The sequence below is a fragment of the Carcharhinus amblyrhynchos genome, chromosome 7 (assembly GCF_965287045.1).
Source record: "Carcharhinus amblyrhynchos chromosome 7, sCarAmb.v2.hapA, whole genome shotgun sequence".
Lineage (NCBI taxonomy): Eukaryota > Metazoa > Chordata > Chondrichthyes > Carcharhiniformes > Carcharhinidae > Carcharhinus > Carcharhinus amblyrhynchos.
The window spans coordinates 74999333-75020161 of record NC_137330.1 but is presented as its reverse complement, the minus strand read 5'-3'; the positions used below and the strand labels follow the sequence as shown (position 1 = coordinate 75020161).

Genomic DNA, 20829 nt, shown 5'->3' with positions numbered 1-20829 from the left:
GTCGGCAATGGTGTGGCTTCTGCTTTTGATCCTCGACAGAGGTGGAAGGGGGATCTGCACAAGTTTCCCTCAGGCTGGCAGCAAGGAAGTGCAGTAATCACCTGTCAACTTAGAAGAAGTGTTTTGAACAGTGCTCTCTCAATCACCTTGGCCAGAACTCTTCTGTATAACTGATCAAAGCTTTTCCAGCTTGTCAGTTTCAATAAAAGAGCCCTTCCCACAGTGCACTTGCTTGGTGATTCTGGCAAGTTCCTGACAGCTTGGGAAATTGGTCCCCTGGCTTGGACTCAAACCAGGGCTAAACCAGTTTCATAATTTGTTTCTCAGCAACTTCAACCACTTCATAATTACTTACTTGACAGATCCAAGCAGGATCCCTGCTAGCTTTCAATCTCAGCCCGGGGGAAACTAAAAGAGAGATTCAGGACCCCTACCCAACATCAATTTAAGTGTACTAATCAAGGTCTTTAAAATGTTAAAAGATTTGACAGATAAAAACAAAAAGTAGGTTTTGCCATGTAGCCCCCAGTTCCTCCATCAGTCTGGGAAAATTCTGCCCAACATTGACAAGTCAACATTGATAAATGTTATCACTTTACTGGAAGCAGGATTTTAAAATAAATACCTTTGAACACGCCCATTCCTTTAAGCGTTTACATGTGTCTGTCGACTACAACATTGTCTTCTTAATTCTGCTCTTGTCCCCATTTTGCAATGAGCATCCAAGTGACTGGGAGTTGAGATGAAGGGACAGTGCTCTGAAAGCTTGTGCTACCAAATAAACCTGTCGGACTTTAACCTGGTGTTGTGAGACTTCTTACTGTTCTTACCCCAGTTCAACGCCAGTATCTCCACATCATGGCATCCAAGTGTAGTCAGGAATATCATTGGATATCTGCCCAAAAAAACTCATGAAATTTTCATGAGGAAAGGATCAGCACGAGGTCAGTCAGGCGGGTTGAAAGCCTGTCCCACCACACTTCCACAGCTGAACGCACCACTGCAGAAATTCTTGGCCAATGCCTTGCCCACTGCTTGAGAATTTCCTCTCATTCCAAGTGACTAGAATAGCAAAATAACTCTAGGCTGCTGTTACTTTCACACCCAGAGACAGAACAAGTAGACGTAGAGAAAAAAATGTTCATTGTCTTTTCGTAGCTGCCTCTTGATTTTGTTTGTGTCTTCTCAGGTTAGCAGGAATACTCACTGTGTCTGTATGGGCAGCCTTCCCCTTTCAATCCAGAAAAAAAATGATCATTAGCATTTGTCTGATCACCAGTTCCCACTCCAGTATTTTTGCTTAAGTCCTATATAATGAATGGCAAAGTCATCTGTAATTAGTTTGAAGTACTGGTTGATTTGCAGCCACAACAAGTAGAGATTTGGTATTACATTAGAAATCATCATTTTAGATATTGGCACAAAGCTCACAGTGAGGCATAAAAAAAAAATCAATGCCTCCCCATCAGTAATGCACCCAGTTAAAAGCAGAGTTTGGTGGCATTTATTTTCTGCTCAGCCCTTGCCTTCGCATTTCTCCTGAAGCTTGAACAATTTACTTTCTTTCCATACTGTCCATGTCACGGCTCATCTTTCAACCCCTACCTGATGCACCTCATGAACCTACAAGATGGTTGCTCTTATCTCACATGGCTGTTCTAAGAGAATGTGCAGGCAGTCTTAATCCGAGGAGACTGTTTATAACATGTTTCCCTTGCCACTTTCCACTCATTTTCTTATTTTGCTTCAGGCAATAAAAAAGTCTTCAACTTCCACTCCCCTTTAGATATCCTGGTCACCCCACCAATTATTTCCATAAGAAAGATATTCAAATTATGTTCCTACACCTGATGAGGTGAGATCAGTCACTTTTCAACTCAGATTGCTGAATCAGCCCTGGAAGGAAATAAATGTTTTTTTGCAGGGAACCAGAAGCAAGTACAAAATGGATGGGTGCCTTTGGTAAGAGTGGCAATGATAAAAGATTCTGACGTGATTGTTGGGTATTCATTGAAAAGACCGGTTCACATTGGGTCATTTTAGTCACATGCATGTGTTAAAAGGGTTAGCTGTGGATGAGGGACAGTTTGGAAAGCAGTGTCAAAGATCATTTTGGGATGTTAGTTGACAAACTTTCAACAGCATGACTTTTTTTAAAATATTAAATAAAATTTCATTTTGAGGAATCTCTGATATTGCATTTTATAATTTGCACAGAATCCTATGAGGAATAGTTTCCATTGAATTAGTTTCCATTGGCGTGCACTTACACATTATCCTGATTGTATATTTCAACACAGACATGGTCCTTTTTGGCCGGTAGGATATGGTCCATTATGTTCAACTCCAAGTCACATCATAAACTGTCCTGAAAGTGAAGAACTTTGGCACAGGATTGAACAAGGTGACTGTGTAATTTCCTAGTGTTAGAAATATTTTCTCTTTGGTCTTTGGGATAAAACTGAAGTGCAAATTTGCCAGTGTATTTTAAGTGTACTAATCAAGGTCTTTATAATGATAAATATTTGACAGGATAAAAATAAAAGGCAGCAGATTATGGATAAATTAAAATTTTCAAAACTGGAATGGATTTTTGAAAGGTAAGAGAATCAAGAACTATCGAGTCAAGCTGAATAAGATTGTTAAGGCACAAATAAATTATGAATGAATAGAATGATGGAAAAATTGTTGGAACTGAATGGCTATGTTCCAAAATACTAATGGTAACCTTTTCATTCTAATCAGTGTAACAATCAGAAGAACTGATGATGTGTCTTTGACATTTCTGAGCATTGTTCCAGTATTAATGGTAATCTCTTGTTTATACATTTGCACGAACAGAGACCATGCCAAGACACATAAGAACATAAGAACTAGGAGCAGGAGTAGGTCATCTGGCCCTCGAGCCTGCTCTGCCAACCAATAAGATCATGGCTGATCTTTTCGTGGACTCAGCCCCGCTTACCCGCCTACTCACCATAACCCTTAATTCCTTTACTGTTCAGAAACTTATCTATCCTTACCTTAAAAACATTCAATGAGGTAGCCTCAATTGCTTCATTGGGCAGAGAATTCCACAGATTCACAACACTTTGGGTGAAGAAGTTCCTCCTTAACTCAGTCCTAAATCTGCTCTTCCTTATTTTGAGGCCATGTCCCCTAGTTCTGGTTTCACCTGCCAGTGGAAACAACTTCCCTGCTGCTATCTTATCTATTCCCTTCATAATCTTACATCTTTGTATAAGATTTCCGCTCATTCTTCTGAATTCTAATGAATATAGCCTCAGTCTACCAAGTCTGTCCTCATAAATCAACCCTCTCAACTCCAGAATCAACCTAGTGATTCTCCTCCGCACTCCCTCCAGTGCCAGTATATCCTTTCTCAAGTAAGGTGACCAAAACTGTACACAGTACTCCAGGTGTGGCCTCACCAGCACCTTATACAGCTGCAACATAACCTCACTATTTTTAAACTCCATCCCTCTGGCAATGAAGGATAAAATTCCATTTGCCTTCTTAATTACCTGCTGTACCTGCAAAGCAACTTGTTGTGATTCCTGCAGAAGGACACCCAGGTCCCTCTGCACAGCAGCATGCTGTAGTTTTTCACCATTTAAATAATAGTCCATTTTGTTGTTATTCCAACTAAACTGGATGACCTCACATTTACCAACATTGTACTCCATCTGCTAGACTCTTCCCCAGTCACTTAGGCTATCTATATCCCTTTGCACACTTTGCTCTGCCACTCATCTTAGTGTCATCTACGCTTTGGTCCCAACTCCAAATCATCTATGTAAATCGTAAACAATTGCAGTCTCAACACTGATCCCTGAAACATACCACTAGTCAGTGATCCCCAACCAGAGAAACACCCATTTATCCACACTCTTTGTTTTCTTAACTAATGCTTAACAAATCCTTTATCCATGCTAATACATTACCTGTAACACCATGCACCTTTATCTTATCTATCAGCCTTTGATGCATTGTCAAGTGCCTTCTGGAAATCCAGATACACCACATCAACAGGTTCCCCATTATCCACTATGCATGTAAAATGGGGCGGAATTTTTCAGCTGCACGTGTCCCAAGTCTGGAAATGCCCACTCGAGCTCAACAGACTCTTAAATGATCCGTCGAAATTTCTGTCTCACCCATTACAATTCCCGTGGCAGGCTGGATGGGAAATTTTCAACTATAATGTCCTTTTAATCTATTCTGCTCTGTATAAGATTTTAGTGTTTGGGAAGGTAGCTTTCATTCTAAATATATTATCTTTACGGGTCTGTCCATAATGCCTAACATTTAGAACATAAGAACATAAGAACATAAGAAATAGGAGCAGGAGTAGGCCATCTGGCCCTTCGAGCCTGCCCCGCCATTCAATAAGATCATGGCTGATCTGTCGTGGCTCAGTTCCACTTTCCCGCCCTCTCCCCATAACCCTTAATCCCCTCTCTTATCAAAAACCCATCAACCCGCTTCTTAAAAATATTTAGCGAGGCAGCCTCCACCACTTCAACGGGCAGAGAATTCCAGAGATTCACCACCCTTTGAGTGAAGAAGTTCCTCCTCAACTCCGTTCTGAACTGCCCCCCCTTTATCTTGAGGCTGTGCCCCCTAGTCCTACTGTCTTTTTTGAGTGGGAAGAGTCTTTCCACCTCTATCCTATCCATCCCATTCATCATCTTATACGTCTCAATGAGATCTCCCCTCATTCTTCTAAACTCTAACGACTACAAGCCTAGTTTATTCAGCCTCTCCTCATAGCTCAACCCCCTCAACTCCGGTATCAGCCTAGTAAACCTCCTCTGCACTCCCTCCAAGGCCAAAATATCCTTGCGCAGGTGCGGCGCCCAAAACTGCACACAGTACTCCAGCTGCGGCCTCACCAATGCCCTATACAGCTGCAGCAAGACCTCCCTACTTTTATATTCAATCCCCCTCGCTATGAAGGCCAGCATCCCATTCGCCTTCCTGACCACCTGCTGCACCTGCAGGCTGGGTTTTTGCGACTCATGCACAAGGACCCCGAGGTCCCTCTGCACCGTCGCCTGCTGCAGTTTTTCGCCACGTAAGTAATAGTCCTTCCTACCATTCTTCCTACCAAAGTGGACCACCTCACACTTGCCAACATTAAATTCCATTTGCCATTTCCTGGCCCATTCGCCCAGCCTATCTAGATCCTTCTGCAGACTCTCCACACCCTCCGCACAATTTGCCTTTCCCCCAATCTTGGTGTCATCAGCAAATTTCGACACCCTACACTCGGTTCCCTCCTCCAGATCATCTATATAAATGGTAAATAGCTGAGGCCCCAGCACCGACCCCTGGGGCACTCCACTAGTCACCAACCGCCAATCCGAATAGCACCCATTGACCCCCACTCTCTGCCTCCTATTTGACAACCAATCCTCTATCCACGCTAACACCCTACCCCCAACTCCATGTCCTCTGACCTTCTGCAGTAACCTCTTGTGAGGTACCTTATCAAACGCCTTCTGAAAATCCAGAAAGACCACATCCACCGGCTCTCCTCTATCCACCGCCCTAGACACATCCTCATAGAACTCCAGTAAATTTGTCAGACACGACTTCCCTTTAATGAAACCGTGTTGCGTCTGCTCTATCAAGCAATTCCCTTCAAGATGCCTCGCAATTTCCTCCTTAATGATGGATTCTAACATTTTACCTACCACAGACGTTAAACTAACCGGCCTGTAATTCCCCGCCTTTTGCCTGGCACCCTTCTTAAACAATGGCGTAACATTAGCCGTTTTCCAATCCTCCGGCACTTCCCCGGAATCCAGCGACGTCTGGAAAATAACCACCAAGGCATCCACTATCACCTCCGCCATTTCTTTCAGAACCCTCGGATGCATTCCATCCAGTCCTGGGGACTTGTCCACAATCAGCCCCTCCAGTCTGTCGCGCACCACCTCTCTAGTAACAGTAATGTCATTAAGACCCTCCAGTCCTACCACCTTTCCATCGCTAACACCCGGCAAATTATTCACGTCCTCCTCCGTGAAGACAGAAACAAAAAAGTTATTCAAGACCTTAGCCATATCCCCATCCCCTACCACTAGGTCCCCTTTCTCATCCGCTAAGGGACCAACGTTCACCCTAGCCAGCCTCTTCCTTTTTATATATTTATAAAAACTCTTGCTATCCTTTTTTATATTAAGTGCTAGCCCAGCTTCATAGCTTCTTCTACCCTCCTTTATCAACTTTTTTGTCAATCTTTGTTGACATTTAAACCTTTCCCAATCCTCTTCTCGCCCACTGCTCTTAGCTACTCTAAATTCCTCCGCTTTTAATTTAACACTTTCCTTCACCTCCTTCGTTATCCACAGCTTATTACCTCTCTTCCTACTGTCCTTTTTGACCATCGGAATAAATTTCTGCTGAGCACCAAGAAAGATCTCCTTAAAGATCCTCCACTGCTCCTCAGCAGACCTACCTTCCAACGCACTCCCTGCAATTGAAAAATCTAAGAGTATAAGAACAGAATCCTCTTGCGATCTGAACTGAATGTTATGGCGGGTCCGATGATTTATGCCCAAAGTCAGTAAACATTTGGTTGCCTCTCCAAATTTCTCATCTTGCCTGCAACATATCACCCACAGGTGGGACTGGAAAATCTCAGCCTCCGTCTGGATCATGACCCCTTTCCAAAAATGCAACAGTTACGTGCTTGGGATGTTCAACCTAACCTATTACTGATCAAAAATCAGAGCAGCACAATGCTGTTTCATCAGGCTAAAGATTGTAGGATTATGAGAATATAGGGTCAGAAGGAATAGTAGCATTAGTTGACCACTCAGGCTATCAAAATTCAATAAGATTTCCTGCCTGTCACCCATAACTGTTGACTTCCTTGTCAATCAAAAGTCTTGAATATATTCAATGACCCACCCTTGTTTTTTGAGGATGAAAATTCCAAGGACAAACAACCCTCTGACAGAAGAAATTTCTCCTGATCTCTATGTGGGGAGGCCCTCTATTTTGAACCTTGACTTGTAGTTTTAGATTCCCCTACAAGAAGAAATGTTAAATCCTCTTAAAATCATACACATTTCAATAAGATTACCTCTGACTCTTTTAACTTCAATAGTCCCCAACGTCTTCAGCATTTCCTCATAAGACAACCATTTTATCCAAAGGGTCAACCTGATGAACTTTCGCTATACTTCCAAATCAATTATATCCTTTCTTCAGTAAGGAGACTACAACTGTGCACAGCACTTCAGGTGTGGTCTCACCAATGTCTTGTACAGTTATAGCAAAACTTCCCCGCTGTTTACTCTGCTCCCCTTACAATAAAGGGTCAACCTTCCATTTGCCTTCCTAATTAAGTAGGTGGCAAAAGTTAAGTAAATAACAAATGTCTTCATGTCAAGGGGGGACCGTGGGGCAATGTTAAGGTCATTGATCACACCAGGACTGATACTTTTGGCCTTGTTTGGGTGATTTTTAAGAAGGCCCATAAAAGATTGGAGGCAGACTTGGAATCTACTTATTAGGTCTGACAGCATACGGTGGGTTAAAAACCTCTGGGCTAGCTCGGGAATAGCTCCAGTCATGTTTCCAAAGTGTCACAAGTACATAAAGCCCGATTTTACCATTGCATTGTGCCCGTTTTTGGGTGCAAAAACTTGGTACAGTCGAATGTGAGATGAATAGCACGATCTGCATCTGCATCCTTACAGATTCCCACTTTACCAAGGACCGAAAATGGCCACAATTGGAATTGCACCCGAAACAGGTGTGACGCCAATTTGCATGAATTTAAATTGATTTAATGAGCTGGATGCCCAATCTTACCTGGTGGTGGGGGGAGAGAAGGGAGGCCCGATCATTCTCTAGTGGGAGGGGGAGGGAGACCAGATCGTTCTCTGGTTGGAGGGCGGGGGGAAGGGGAGGAGGGCCAGATCATTCTTTGGTAGTGGCGGGGGTGGGGGGGGGGCGGAGTTGGGGGGTGGTGCGGTCCGCTGCCACTCTGTGGTCAATTGGTGGGGGGAGAAAAGGGGGGGGTCCATTGCCACTCTGCGTGCGATCGGTGAGGGGGGGTGGGGGCGAAGGGGGCAAAAGATCACAATTGGTCTGGATAGCGGGAGGATGAGGGGGACAGTTATGTTGTGGGTGTGGGGCAATGTCGGTGGGGGCCATCACTCCTGCTTTTTGTTCCTGGGGCACTTTATCCACTTTTTGTGGGGGCCATCACTCCCGGGCTGCTTTACCTGCTTTTTGCAGACAGGAGCGATGTGTCAGGGGAGTGTTTTTCAATTTTTTTTTGCTGCGCGTGCACAGTTGAAGGCTCTGATCAGAGCAGCAGCGTTTGGGGCGTGATAAGCCCCACCCACAGCGTGATTCAGACTCACGATTTTTTCAGGCTGAGTGTGTATGGGGGTGTCTGAGAACAGATTTCCAAATCAGATCTCAATTGCGCCCAGATTCAGCATTTAAAATCAAAATGGTAAAATTGCCCCCATTGGGTAAAAATTCCACAGGAATTGTCATGGGCAGGACAGACAATCTGATGGTCCATTTAAAGGTTTGTTGAGTTCAAGTGAAAAATTCCAGTCTCAGGGCATACGAGATCAGAAGATCCTGTCCTTCCGTAAAGATAAGATCATCTTTCCAATAGATCGGAATTTCTGATGCAGGGCAAATGAGGTGGAAACCGGATAGATCCAAATTCAATCATAAACAGGCATTGCCTGCAGGAGAAATGTTTAATTTATGTGTCCTCTCATTAGTTTCAGGGCCGAGTGAAAAAAGGAAGTTCAGAAAGAATCATGCCACATAAAGATTGATAGAAATATGAAATATTCATCTGGGAAGTAAAGAGAGTGTTTGTGGGTGACTGAGAGATATGTAGAAAGATGATTGAATATCAATCTAAAGGGAATGGCCAAAATTGTTTTTTTTCTGTTTGTAAAATTGCCAATATACTTCCTTTGTGTTTAGAGACTAAATGTTCACTGAAAACAAGGCAATTATTTATTTGTCTAAAAAATAAGAACTGCTAACTGTTTGGTGAAACCTTTGAGGGTATTTCTCATGACTGTAAGTATTTTGGGATGTGTAAGCAATAACGTAATAGCAATTCCTCACTTCCCCAGAGACCAAACAATGCACAAGTATGAAATGTCAAATATGAAACACTTATTGCTGAATAAAATGATGAGAATGCACACAGAACGTTCGTGGGCAGGATTTTACAGCCTTGCTCATCCCGAAACCATAAAATCCCACCTGAGGTCATTAACAAACATTTCCATGTTCCGTCCTTTGCCTGCCCCACTTTCCGGAGGTAAAATTCCAGGCCTCAGGAATCACTTGGATATAATTTTAAAAAGTTACATCAACGTGTTGAGTCATATCAGCCTTCAATATGCATGTGTGTTTTAATGCACAATTTTCAATATCTTTAGATTTCTCAGCGATATACTTGTTATTGCATATTTAAAACATTCTTTTCATTAATAGCTACTGACAGTGCTGCTGTGGAGTTGAGTGATACACCAGCTCAGAACAATCCTTCAAGATGTAAACATCTGGTGTTCGACTCAAGGAGGAATAGCAAAGAGTCAATTCCACATTCCATTCCAGAGGACTGGACTCCCAGCCTGGTTTTTGAGTCAAGATTTGAATCTGGAAACTTACATCAGGCTTGGAGGGTGTGAGTAAGCTCAGTTGTTGTACAATTATTCAAAATTGTTGGGAAACATAACATCAAAATTACCTTAGCTAACATTAGAAGATAAAGAACAAGAATGCTCTTACGATGTTTCTCTACCAATCATCCTAACACACGTCTGTTAGAAATGAGTTAATAATGCAGCTAAAATTGCTAACAAATACATGTTGTACAAATACATTGAGAGTTGGTCTACTAATATCAACAATGATAATTTCTTGGTCTATATTTCAACATATAAAATGTGATACCTTGAGATCACTATCATGTTAGAAGGCTTAACTTACATTTAAATACAAATACACTCAAATTTGATTCTTACACAGTATATTTATTGGAATACATTTGAAAAATTGGACCCACTGGATTAGCATAGCACCAGCACCAGAGAGGTTAGCTGAGGATAAGGAGAAGGAAAAGGGATAAGCCCTATAAGTGTAACTTGAAACTGTAGGAAGGACAATTAATTATAACATAGTCAACAATAAAGGTAAACTGAAAAATGAGGATTGCATCAAGAATTCAGGAACCAGGCAGTAGATTAAAAAGCAGGACCTCAGTGGTTGTAACCTCGATTTGATTTGGTTTGACTTATTATTGTCACATGTATTAGTATACAGTGAAAAGCATTGTTCCTTGCGTCATATACATAGCATACCGCTCATAGAGAAGGAAAGGAGAGAGTTCAGAAAGTAATATTATAGTTATAGCTAGGATGTAGAGAAAGATCAACTTCATGTGATATAGGTCCATTCAAAAGTCTGATGGCAGCGGGGAAGAAGCTGTACTTGGTAGGTGTCCTCAGACTTTTGTATCTTCTTCCCAATGGAAGAAGGTGGAAGAGAGTGTGTCTGAGATGCCTGGGGTCCTTAATTATGCTGGCAGCTTTTCCAAGGCAGCAGCAAGTGTAGACGTTGTCAATGGGTGGGAGGCTGGTTTGAGTGATGGATTGGTCTTTGTTCATGACCTTTGTAGTTTCTTGCAATCTTGGATAAAGCAGGAGCCATACCAAGCTGTGATACAATTAGAAAGAATGCTTTCTATGGTGCATTTGTAAAAGTTGGTGAGTGTCGTAGCCTTAATCTGCTGAGAAAGTAGAGGCGTTGGTGGACTTTCTTACTGATAGCGTTGGCATGGGGGACCAGGACACCTGATGATGATCTGGACATTGGTGATCTGGACACCTAAAAACTTGAAGCTGTTTTCCATTCCTACTTCATCCCAATGGATGTAGACAGGGGCATGTCAAGGATAGGAATAGGAGAATAGTGCAGATGAATGGGTGGCTCAAGAGTTGGTGCAGGAGGGAGGGTTTTAGATTCCTGGATCACTGGGACCATTTCTGGGGAAGGTGGTACCTGTATAAGCGGGACGGTCTTCACCTGAATCACATCAGGGCCAACATTCTTGCAGGTAGGTTTGCTGGTGCTATTAGCAGGAGTTTAAACTAGTTTAGCAAGGAGAAATAGAGCATTAACAAAATAGCAACACATCATGCTATTGTAAAGAAAGCAAGTCAGAATGAGTTCAGAAATGTTGATTGTCAGGAGAGGAAGGGAAGGCTGGATAGTCTTTATTTTAATGTGAGGAGTGTAATAAGTAAGATTGATGAGTTATGGGCTTGGATTGACACATGGAAGTGATATTGTTACTGAATTTTTCCGTTCCACCTGCCACGGGAATCATAGTGGGCAGGACAGGACCATGCAAAGGTCCATTGATCTCAGGTGGGATTATCCATCCAGAGGCAAGCGCAGCCGAAAAATCTTACCCATGCTTGAGGTAAGGGCAAACCACTTCAAAGAGAGAGTGAAATCACAGACTGTCAACCAGGACTAGACTCTATCTACATTGGTCAGGATCACTGGAGTACTCGAGGTGCAGTCAACCATGAAGGAAAATCAAAATAAACACAGGCGGCTGAAAGATGATAGATATCCCTTGATCTGACAGCTGAATCTTTTATGAGGCCCTGCAGTTGAACTCGTTACAGATCAAAGGCTTCAAGTGCAACGGAGACGGTTTCAACAATGTCAGCTTGCTGGGAAACCACAGCAATTTCAAATCAAAGCTTGTGGGCATACATTGAGGCTGAGTGCACAGCTGGGCACACCGGACCCCACCCACCCCTCCCCCAGTTGAAATTGATATCTCTTCTCTATCAGGTGACTTCAGAGGGGTCTGATCTCACCTGCAGCTTCTGACAGGGAGGAAGGGAAATAAGTCACCGTAGCAGAATGGAGTACCCAAGGGAGAGGGGCCATAGAGGTTAAAGTTATCCGGCTACTTAAGAATTTGCACAACTGACAGGCTGGAATGCAGAAATTGATCACAGGGCTGCCTGAAATCACCATGTCAGGGATGATCTTCAGGTCGGCTAGGACTAGACAGGACAGTCCAGTTACGACACCCCCATCCTGGCAGACAGTGGCAAGGTCAATCCTTAGCCCCCACCTTGAGCCCACCCTACCCCCAGGACCCTTGTGGGACCTGTCCTTTGCAACTTGGCAGCAGCAAAGGTGCAATTGGCCACTGGACCTAGCTTCTCAGACCTCCTTAGGGGCCTAAGGTGCCACGCCAGTGTGTTAGTGCCAGAGTACAAAAGGGCAATGCACTGTTGGCACTGCCAAAGTGCTTGGCTCAAAAGTTGAGTGAGAGTTGAGGAGGGAGGGGGGGGGTGTCTTTATATGCTTTGTTTGAGACTGGAACTCTCCATTTGCCTGATGAAGGGACAAACCCCAAAAGCTTGTGGATTTACTATCAAATAAATTTGTTGAACTTTAACCTGGTGCTGTGAGACTTCTTAGTGTGCCTCTGCTCAGACTCAGAATAGCTCTCATGAGGGGAGATTACTCCACCGTGTCTCAAACAGTTAAATGGGTTTTCAATTACTTTCTAATGGACAATAATGACTAAACCTCCTATCTCAGTCTGTCACGAATCTTTGCCATTTAAGACTTTTTGCCATTTAAACATTTCTAAGAAATTTAACAGAAACAATCCTTTCAAAAACCACAAGAGTCATTGTTGGTGAAGCAGGCTTGCAGAACAGAATTCTTTTGACTGCACTTTTAGCAGGAGATAGAGTGAGCAATGAATCTGTAGATTCTGTCTGGTTATGTACAGATTTCTTACTTATCTGGTACTATAGGTCCCTTTGTGCATTCATCTCTTGCATTGAGTAATGGCAGAAAATGTTTTATCACCAAGCATGTTTCAATGTTCTTTGAGTCTGCTTGAATGGCAGGTGTCTAAGACATATAGTCAGACAGGGAGAAGGTTCACTAGGCTGATACCGGAGATGAGGGGGTTAGCCTATGAGGAGAGATTGGATAGACTGGGTCTGTACTCGTTGGAGTTTAGAAGGCTGAGAGGGGATCTTATAGAGACATATAAAATTATGAAGGGGATAGATAGGGTAGAGGTAGAGAGATCCTTCCCGCTTAGAAAGGATAGCAGAACTAGAGGGCACAGCCTCAAAATAAGAGGGGTGGGGGTACAGCTTAGATCGGAGTTGAGGAGGAACTTCTTCATTCAAAGGGTGGTGAGTCTTTTGCATTCTCTGCTTATTGAAGTGGTGGAGGCTACCTCACTGAATATATTTAAGTCACGGGTAGATAGGTTTCTGATAGACAAGGGATTAAGTGTTATGGGGAGAAAGCGGGAAAGTGGAACTGATCCACTTTAGATCAGCCATGATCTTATTGAATGATCTTATTGAATGCGGGGCAGGCTTGAAGGGCTAGATGGCCTACTCCTGCTCCTATTTCTTATGTTCTTAAGTTCTTATTGTTAGAGACACATTTCTACTTCTGTTTACTTTTAATGTGTCAAGATTCTTAAATGTATAGATGTCCAAATAGCCACTATTCCAAATAGGGATATCTTAAACGTCAAAGGTTAGGAAGTTTGCTTATTTTATTCTTTGCTTGTTATCTGTAAATTTAAAGTTTATTTATTAGTCACAAGGAAGACATTGCAATGAAGTTACTGTGAAATTCCCCAAATCATCACAGTCCGGCGCCTAATTTGGGTCAATGCATCTAACCAGCACATCTTTCAAATGTGGGAGGAAACCAAAGCACCTGGAGGAAACTCAGGCAGACACAGGGAGAACATGCAAACTCCAAACAGACAGTGACCCAAGCCAGGAATCAAAACCGGGTCCCTGGCACTGTGAAGCAGCAGTGCTAACCACTGTTCTACCGTGCAGCCCCAAAATAAGTGGATATTTTTTACACTCTAGTTAGTAGTTATAATTGCAGGAAGGTAATTAGAAGAATTTATGGGCTGTCCCAAGGATGCCCAAGGATCCCAAGGATCTTCCCAAGGACACAGTAAGAAGTCTCACAGCACCAGGTTAAAGCCCAAGGATCTTCAAACTTGCTTTGTCTTTTAGTGGTTTCCTGAGCCAGCTAAAGTTTATTAATCGGATAACTGACTTTTGAATGAGCTGTCTGCTAAAATGATTTTATTTCACTTTGAATTAAAACACTTTGATGTGTTAATCTCTAACTCTGCTGCTTATACGTGTCCTCATTGTGAACCGAATTCTGGGGTAGTGGGCAGCCAAAAAGAATAGAGAAACCATTCAGATTTGCCAGCAAGGCATATTAGTCTTTGAACCTTTGGAATTGAGCAATACAGATAAATGAATTAAATGAACTTTTCAAGTCAGATGAAAACATTTAAGAAGGAGAAATAAAAGCTTTGTTTTGTTTATACAAAACAGCATGATTTAGGAACCTCACCCTAATTACACTTACCTAAAAAGTGACCAAAAAGAAAATGCAGATTAAATGTATTTATATAGTAGTATGGCTGATGATTGATTTAGCCTAAGCCTTGACCAAAATACATCCAAATTGGGAGTAGATGTAAAATTATTTTTTGGTAACTGACTATGACAATATATTTTATAAAATGAAAACTTAATCTAAACCTCCTAAGAAGACTGAACTTTGTTCCCTTTATTAGTATTTGAGCACAGCTGCTAAATGGTTTCGCGGCATCTATGTGTCAATTATTTTATCTGGCAGCAAGACATCAAACTATGTGGCTTGAGTGAATATTTAAATCATGTTGGAAATGTTGGAGGCGATTCTCCCAAAAGCGCTGAATTGGTGGGAAAACTGTTCTAGATCACGATTGTTTTTTCAGTGCAGCTTCAGACCTGAATCATAGAAATCATAGAAAAACTACAGCACAAACAGGCCCTTCAGCCCACAAGTTGCGCCGATCTTATCTCTACCTACTAGGCTTACCTATACCCCTCAATCTGCATATGAATCTCTACACTCTGTGCATTGCAGAAGTCACAGTCGTGAATATTATTAAAAACCCAGGGGAGGGGGGAGGGGAGTCTATTCACTCTGGAGTCTGACAGTTCTGGAACTTTGCGCATGCACGGTGGTCCTGATCAGTCAGTCTTCTCATTTGCCGCACAGCTCGATCGCTGGCCAGTCTGGGACCCCACAGTGCTGCCCTTCCAGTCCCCTCCCCATGGCCCAATCGCAGCCCCCCACAACAATTCCTGGGCCAACTCTGATCCTCCCCCTCACCCTAGAGCACCCCTGTCCCATCAGTGGCGATCCCCCCATCCCCCTCACCCCAGCAGAACACCCTCCCCCTGCTGACTCCCCCTGGGTCAGACACCGTGGGAGGCACACACCCCCCCAGCAGACCAATCTCCCCCCTCCCCAGCCCTCTTCAATCACTGGCATCTCTCCAGCCCAGACCGATCCCAATGCAGAGTGCAGCGGGACCCTCCCCTACCACCAATCACTCCTCGACCCTGCATTCCCACCAATCACTCCTAGACCCTGCCCACAATAAGCCCCACCCACTTGGTACTGCCCAATGCCTGCTGAGCAGAGCCAAGGTGCTCCCTGGGCATGGGCACTTTGCCCCTTGGGGAGTGCCAGGGGCACAAGCTGGCCCATGCCCATGGGGCACGAACCCCCCCCTGCCACCTGACCCCTTGGGGAGCCCTGATTGTCTTCCCTTCACTCCAGTGGGGTCTCCCACTAGTTGCCCAAACGTGGAGAGCTGGTGTAAACCTGGCCAGAATGAAGTACTCCTGGCAGGTTGGGAGATGCTATCGGGCCTGGCAAGTTCCGCATTTAAAGCGTATTCAAATGACTTACCTCGCTTCCCGCCGGTTTTCTGCACGTTCCTGCAGTGCCACTTTCTTCTGGTTGGGAGATGTGTGCGGGTTGTAAAAATTCGAGGGGAACCCGGGAAATAGCCAACATGCGCATCTCCCACCCGAGCTGCCAGAAGAGTTGCCGGTCACAATGGGAGAATTGGGCCCATTCTTCTGTGACATTAGCAGCCTTCAGTATGAGGAAACAATGGCCACATAAAGTGCCAGTACTTAAAGTGAAACTCAACATCAGTCTTTTTTTATATGCAATTTTATTAACATCCATATGCATGCAATCCTCTGACAGATATTTGGAATTATTCATTCTTGTTGGATGGAGAAATACATTAAATAATTCATAATATTTTGACACAGGCATATCTGTTCCTCCACCAGCCGTCAAGCCTTATTTTTTGCAATGCAAGGATGGGAAGGGTGTGTAATTAAAATAGTTTGTGTTACATATAAAACCTAATAGTTTTGCCACAAAACTTTCCATAGAATTTTGGCTTATAAAAGAATAATACCAGTCTTACCTTATGAGCCAATGTTCTGTGGAAAGTTATTTTAATAGAATTACAGAACAGAAGGTCAGCTACAATTGTGCATTATTGTGGGAACACAATGCAGTCTTATCTCTTTTCTGTTCCTGTCGTGGTTCATAGTTCATCTGTTTCAGATATTTTGGAGTTAAAATTTAACTATAGAAAATGGGGCAAAAGCAAATAAAGCAAATAAAGCTTAAGGACATGTTGCCTTAAGGGATTAACAGATAGAAAGCTAAGGTTATTCGGATGCAGCTTTAGAGATTGCCTGAACATCTAAATAAATGATTGTTCGAAAGATGTCCCATGGTAGTTTAATAAAGTCAGAACAAACCGGTGGAGCTATGAAAACAGGAGGGCTTATTTAACACAAGAGCTGGGTATTTGACATATGCACTACTTGAGTATTGGCATTCCAAGGAAATGATTTTGTTTTGGAAGATAGAGTTAAATTATTTTAAAAACATTCAGGAAACATATTTGCTTCATCAGATCAAAGAAGAAATAGTAAATGAAAGATAATTAATCTTAAGGTCTGTTGGAGGACAATTCACAGTAGGTTACATCATTCTTGAGGTAGATGGAGCTTAGAAAGATTTTCTGGCTTCAATTTATCAAGGTATTTGTTGAGAAAGCTGCAGTTTAGATCCTATATAGTTTGCAGCTTGGAAGACTGCAAATTTAAGTAACAGTTAGATAGAACTAATTCTCATTACTTTGATAGATGAGGCATAATCTAATTTCAAATTTTATGAGGGAATAGAGACTTGAAGTTTGAGAACAATGGCAGAATCTATAGTGGGAAAGGAAGAAATGATCAAATTAGCTTAGAATTATTGCAAAATATTCAGGACAAGGCACCAAGAATTCACAGTCAAGAGATGGTAAATGAGAGGTTTTACCTCTCTTTAATGGCTTGAGAATTCTCCAGATAGGGCTATGGCTGGTCCCCACAGAAGCAAATAATTTTGTGGGGAAGTATGAAGTAACAATGAATGCATGACATATTTAATTATAAGCTAAATTGTTAAGTTAGTCCCCCAATTCTCTTCCTGTACCTAGTGATGGACTAAGGCAGAGTTTCATCTATTTCCATAACTAGTGATTCCCAGAACAGCTCGCTTGCCTATCACCAGGAACTTATAGCTTGAGTGGAATCACACCATAGCAAGCATGGCTGATCAGGAGTCTCTCCCACTCTTACCACCAGTCGTTGACATGACAAAAGGAGTTGCAGGTTGATACACTCAACCTATTTGATTGCATTATGAATGCACATTCCTTGGTCATCAAGTCCTGGGTGGGATTCGAACTGCAGCTTATGGCTCAGGGACAAAATTAAAGTTAAAGTTTATTTATTAGTCACAAGTAGGCTTACATTAGCACAAATGAAGTTACTGTGAAAATCCCCTAGCCACCATACTCTGGTGCCTGTTCAGGTACACTGAGGAAGAATTTAGCATGGCCAATGCATCTAACTAGCAAGCTTTTAGATTGTGGGTGGAAACCAGAGCACCTGGAGGTAACCCACACAGACATGGAGAAAATGTGCAAACTCTACACAGACAGCGACCGAAGCTGGGAATCGAACCCAGGTCTCTAGCACTGTGAGGCAGCAGATGCTACCCACTGAGCCACAAGACCTCCCTTTCATTAGTAATGAATGTTTCATTTAATTTTTTTGTGCCGATTTCTCTTTAAATAATAACAGTCCTTAATTGGATCACAGTGCTTCTCCATCAGTATTCCTACACAATGGAAGGTGACTAATCCATGATGGAGCCTGGTTCCTTCCCACAACACAGCAGAATGTAGCTCCAAATATCTGGCAGTGGATCATGTCTGTGAGAAACTTGAAAATATAAGAATAGAATAAAAATAAGGGATCTTATTGAAACTTACAGGATGCTGTGAGGCCTGGATAGAGTGGATGTGGAAAGGATGTTTCCATTAGTAGGAAAAACTAGAACCAGAGGGCACAACCTCGGGCTAAAGGGACAATCCTTTAAAACAGAGATGAAGAGGAATTTCTTCAGCCAGCGAGTGGTAAATCGGTGGAACTCTTTGCCACAGGAGGCTGTGGTGTCCAGGTCATTGAGTGTCTTTAAGACAGAGATAGATAGGTTCTTGTTTTAAAGGGGATCAGGGATTATGGGGAAAAGACAGGAGAATGAAGGTGAGAAAAATATCAGCCATGATTGAATGGTGGAGCAGACTCAATGGGCCAAGTGGCCTAATTCTGCTCCTATGTCTTATGGTCTTATGAAATATATCCCCCAAATGAGACTCACTACTGCCTGAACTTAGCTCCCAATTTATTTGCACATGAATTTGTTGCTGGATTCTGTACACTTATTACTACCTCTGATGCCCAAATACCATCCTAATTAGTGCTTTCCTAATTTTGACAAATAAAAAGATACTCAGAGAAAAATTTGGAAGGAGGTATTTGATAACTAAAACTGCTGTGCGTGTGGAAATGCAATACATGCAGGCTCATGGAAGCAAAGTCTTGCACAGGTAGTGTTTTGAACATATGCAATTGGATTTATTTTGACAATAAGTTAACTAAGAACTAGTCACATTTTTAAGCAAAGATATAGGACATTGACTTGTAATGAATGGTGTTTGAGACACATACAGCTAACCACCTGAACATTTTTACTCCACATGGCACCTCACCCAGGCAGTGTGGCACTGACCCTCATAGGGGATGCCTCATGTCATTTAATTTTAGAATACTTCAAGATCAGTCCACATGCGTTAGAGTTGTCATGTATTTTTATGTGAATGAGCAGCTGAAAACACCTTACATCTAATTAAATATGAATTGTATAATTGCATTCTAAGACTTCACAATTTTAATTAGCTTTAATTACATACTCATTGTTGGCCAGGGAACAACAGCTAATTCCTTTCAAACCTCAGAGAGAATAAAAGCACCCACATCTTTTGAAGCAATTGTCTATTCGCTTTAACTATTTTTAACTAATTTCTTTAGTTGTCCTAAATTTGAGATAAATACTGAAAAAGGATTTGAAAACATTATGCTGTGATCCACATGTACACTGGAGTTAGTTGGACTTGGCTATGTGAACTTTACAAACAAATGAATTATGTATCTCTGTCTGCAGAGGTCAGTATGAATATGATTTGATTCTGGCGGTAGATATGTTCACTAGCAGACATACCCAATGGTATTACTTTCGGATTCAGAATACAATGCCAGATGTCACCTACAAATTCAAGATTGTCAACTTTCTGAAAAAAGATAGTCTTTATAATTATGGTAAGTGATATTTTCTATTGCAGAATGTTATTTGGATTTTGCATTCAACTTTAACCTGACAGACCATTGCTAGATAGTAGCAAAGGATAGAAGTATGATAGTCCATGAATTGTCGAACTTGTTACATTAAAAATGATAAGGAAGACACAAGGAAGAAGAGACCACTTGGCCCATCAAACTCTGGGCCATGTACAATCCATCCTCTGGTGGACTCCATCTCAAGCATAATGTGCATCTCCTGAAAGCTGATATTGATATACATACTATAGGATATATGAATATTTTTAATTCAAAAAGGTAACTGTTCAATCAAAATAGGATAAAATATGATTTTTGCCCTGTTAATGAGTTACAAAAGACAGTATGATATATCACACAGGAGAACAACTATCCTGGGCATTCAACAATGATATATAATGACATATATAATATAAAAATAATGACTTGCAGAACTGTGAGGATTTGACAAAAGATATTTCCAGTTATGAAATCAGAATGGCAATTTAAACATGTTTAATTAGGTTAAAATCGCAAATCAAATTGGGGAAAATTTAGAGCAATAAAGTCTTAATTTAAAAATCATACAAAGAGATGTTCAAAAACAGGAGAATGAAATTTATTGGTTTCTAATTTGATATGGTGCACTGAAAAGTCCATTATTTCAAAGCCTTGGAGAGGATGTAAAGGGGATCTACTAGAATAATGCCAGGATGAAGGATTTCAGTTATGAGGACAGACTAAAGAAGGTGTAATTATTCTCCTCAGAGCATTGATGGCTAAGAGGAGAGCTAATAGAGATATTCCAAGTTAGGAGGGGACTTGATGGAGTAGATAGGGATAAACTGATTCCACTGGCAGGAGGGCAAGTAACCAGAGGATGCAGATTTAAGGTAATTGGCAAAAGAATCAGAAGAGAGGTGAGAAATGTTTTATGCAGCATCTTGTTATGATCTGAGGGACACTGTCTGAAAGAGTCAGCAATAACTTTCAAGTGGAAATTGGTTACATTTTTGAAAAGAAAAATTGCAGAGTAATGGAGAAAAGCAGTGGAGTGGGCATGATTGAGTAGCTCTTTAATAAAGCCAGCACTGTAGAGACCGAATGACATCCTACTGTGCTGTTGTCATTCTATGAATGTTGT

The 20829-nt window shown here is 42.0% G+C and overlaps 1 protein-coding gene across 1 annotated transcript in view; it reads left to right on the top strand.

Moving 5' to 3' along the window:
• The window catches only part of LOC145345065 (cytosolic carboxypeptidase 2-like), a 68854-nt gene that overhangs the window by 7209 nt on the left and 40816 nt on the right, over window positions 1-20829 (top strand). Inside the window, exons 4-6 of the mRNA XM_080192620.1 lie at window positions 2301-2404; window positions 9499-9691; window positions 19534-19688. Coding sequence (XP_080048746.1) covers window positions 2301-2404; window positions 9499-9691; window positions 19534-19688 — 452 coding nt within the window. The remainder of the gene's footprint in view (window positions 1-2300; window positions 2405-9498; window positions 9692-19533; window positions 19689-20829) is intronic.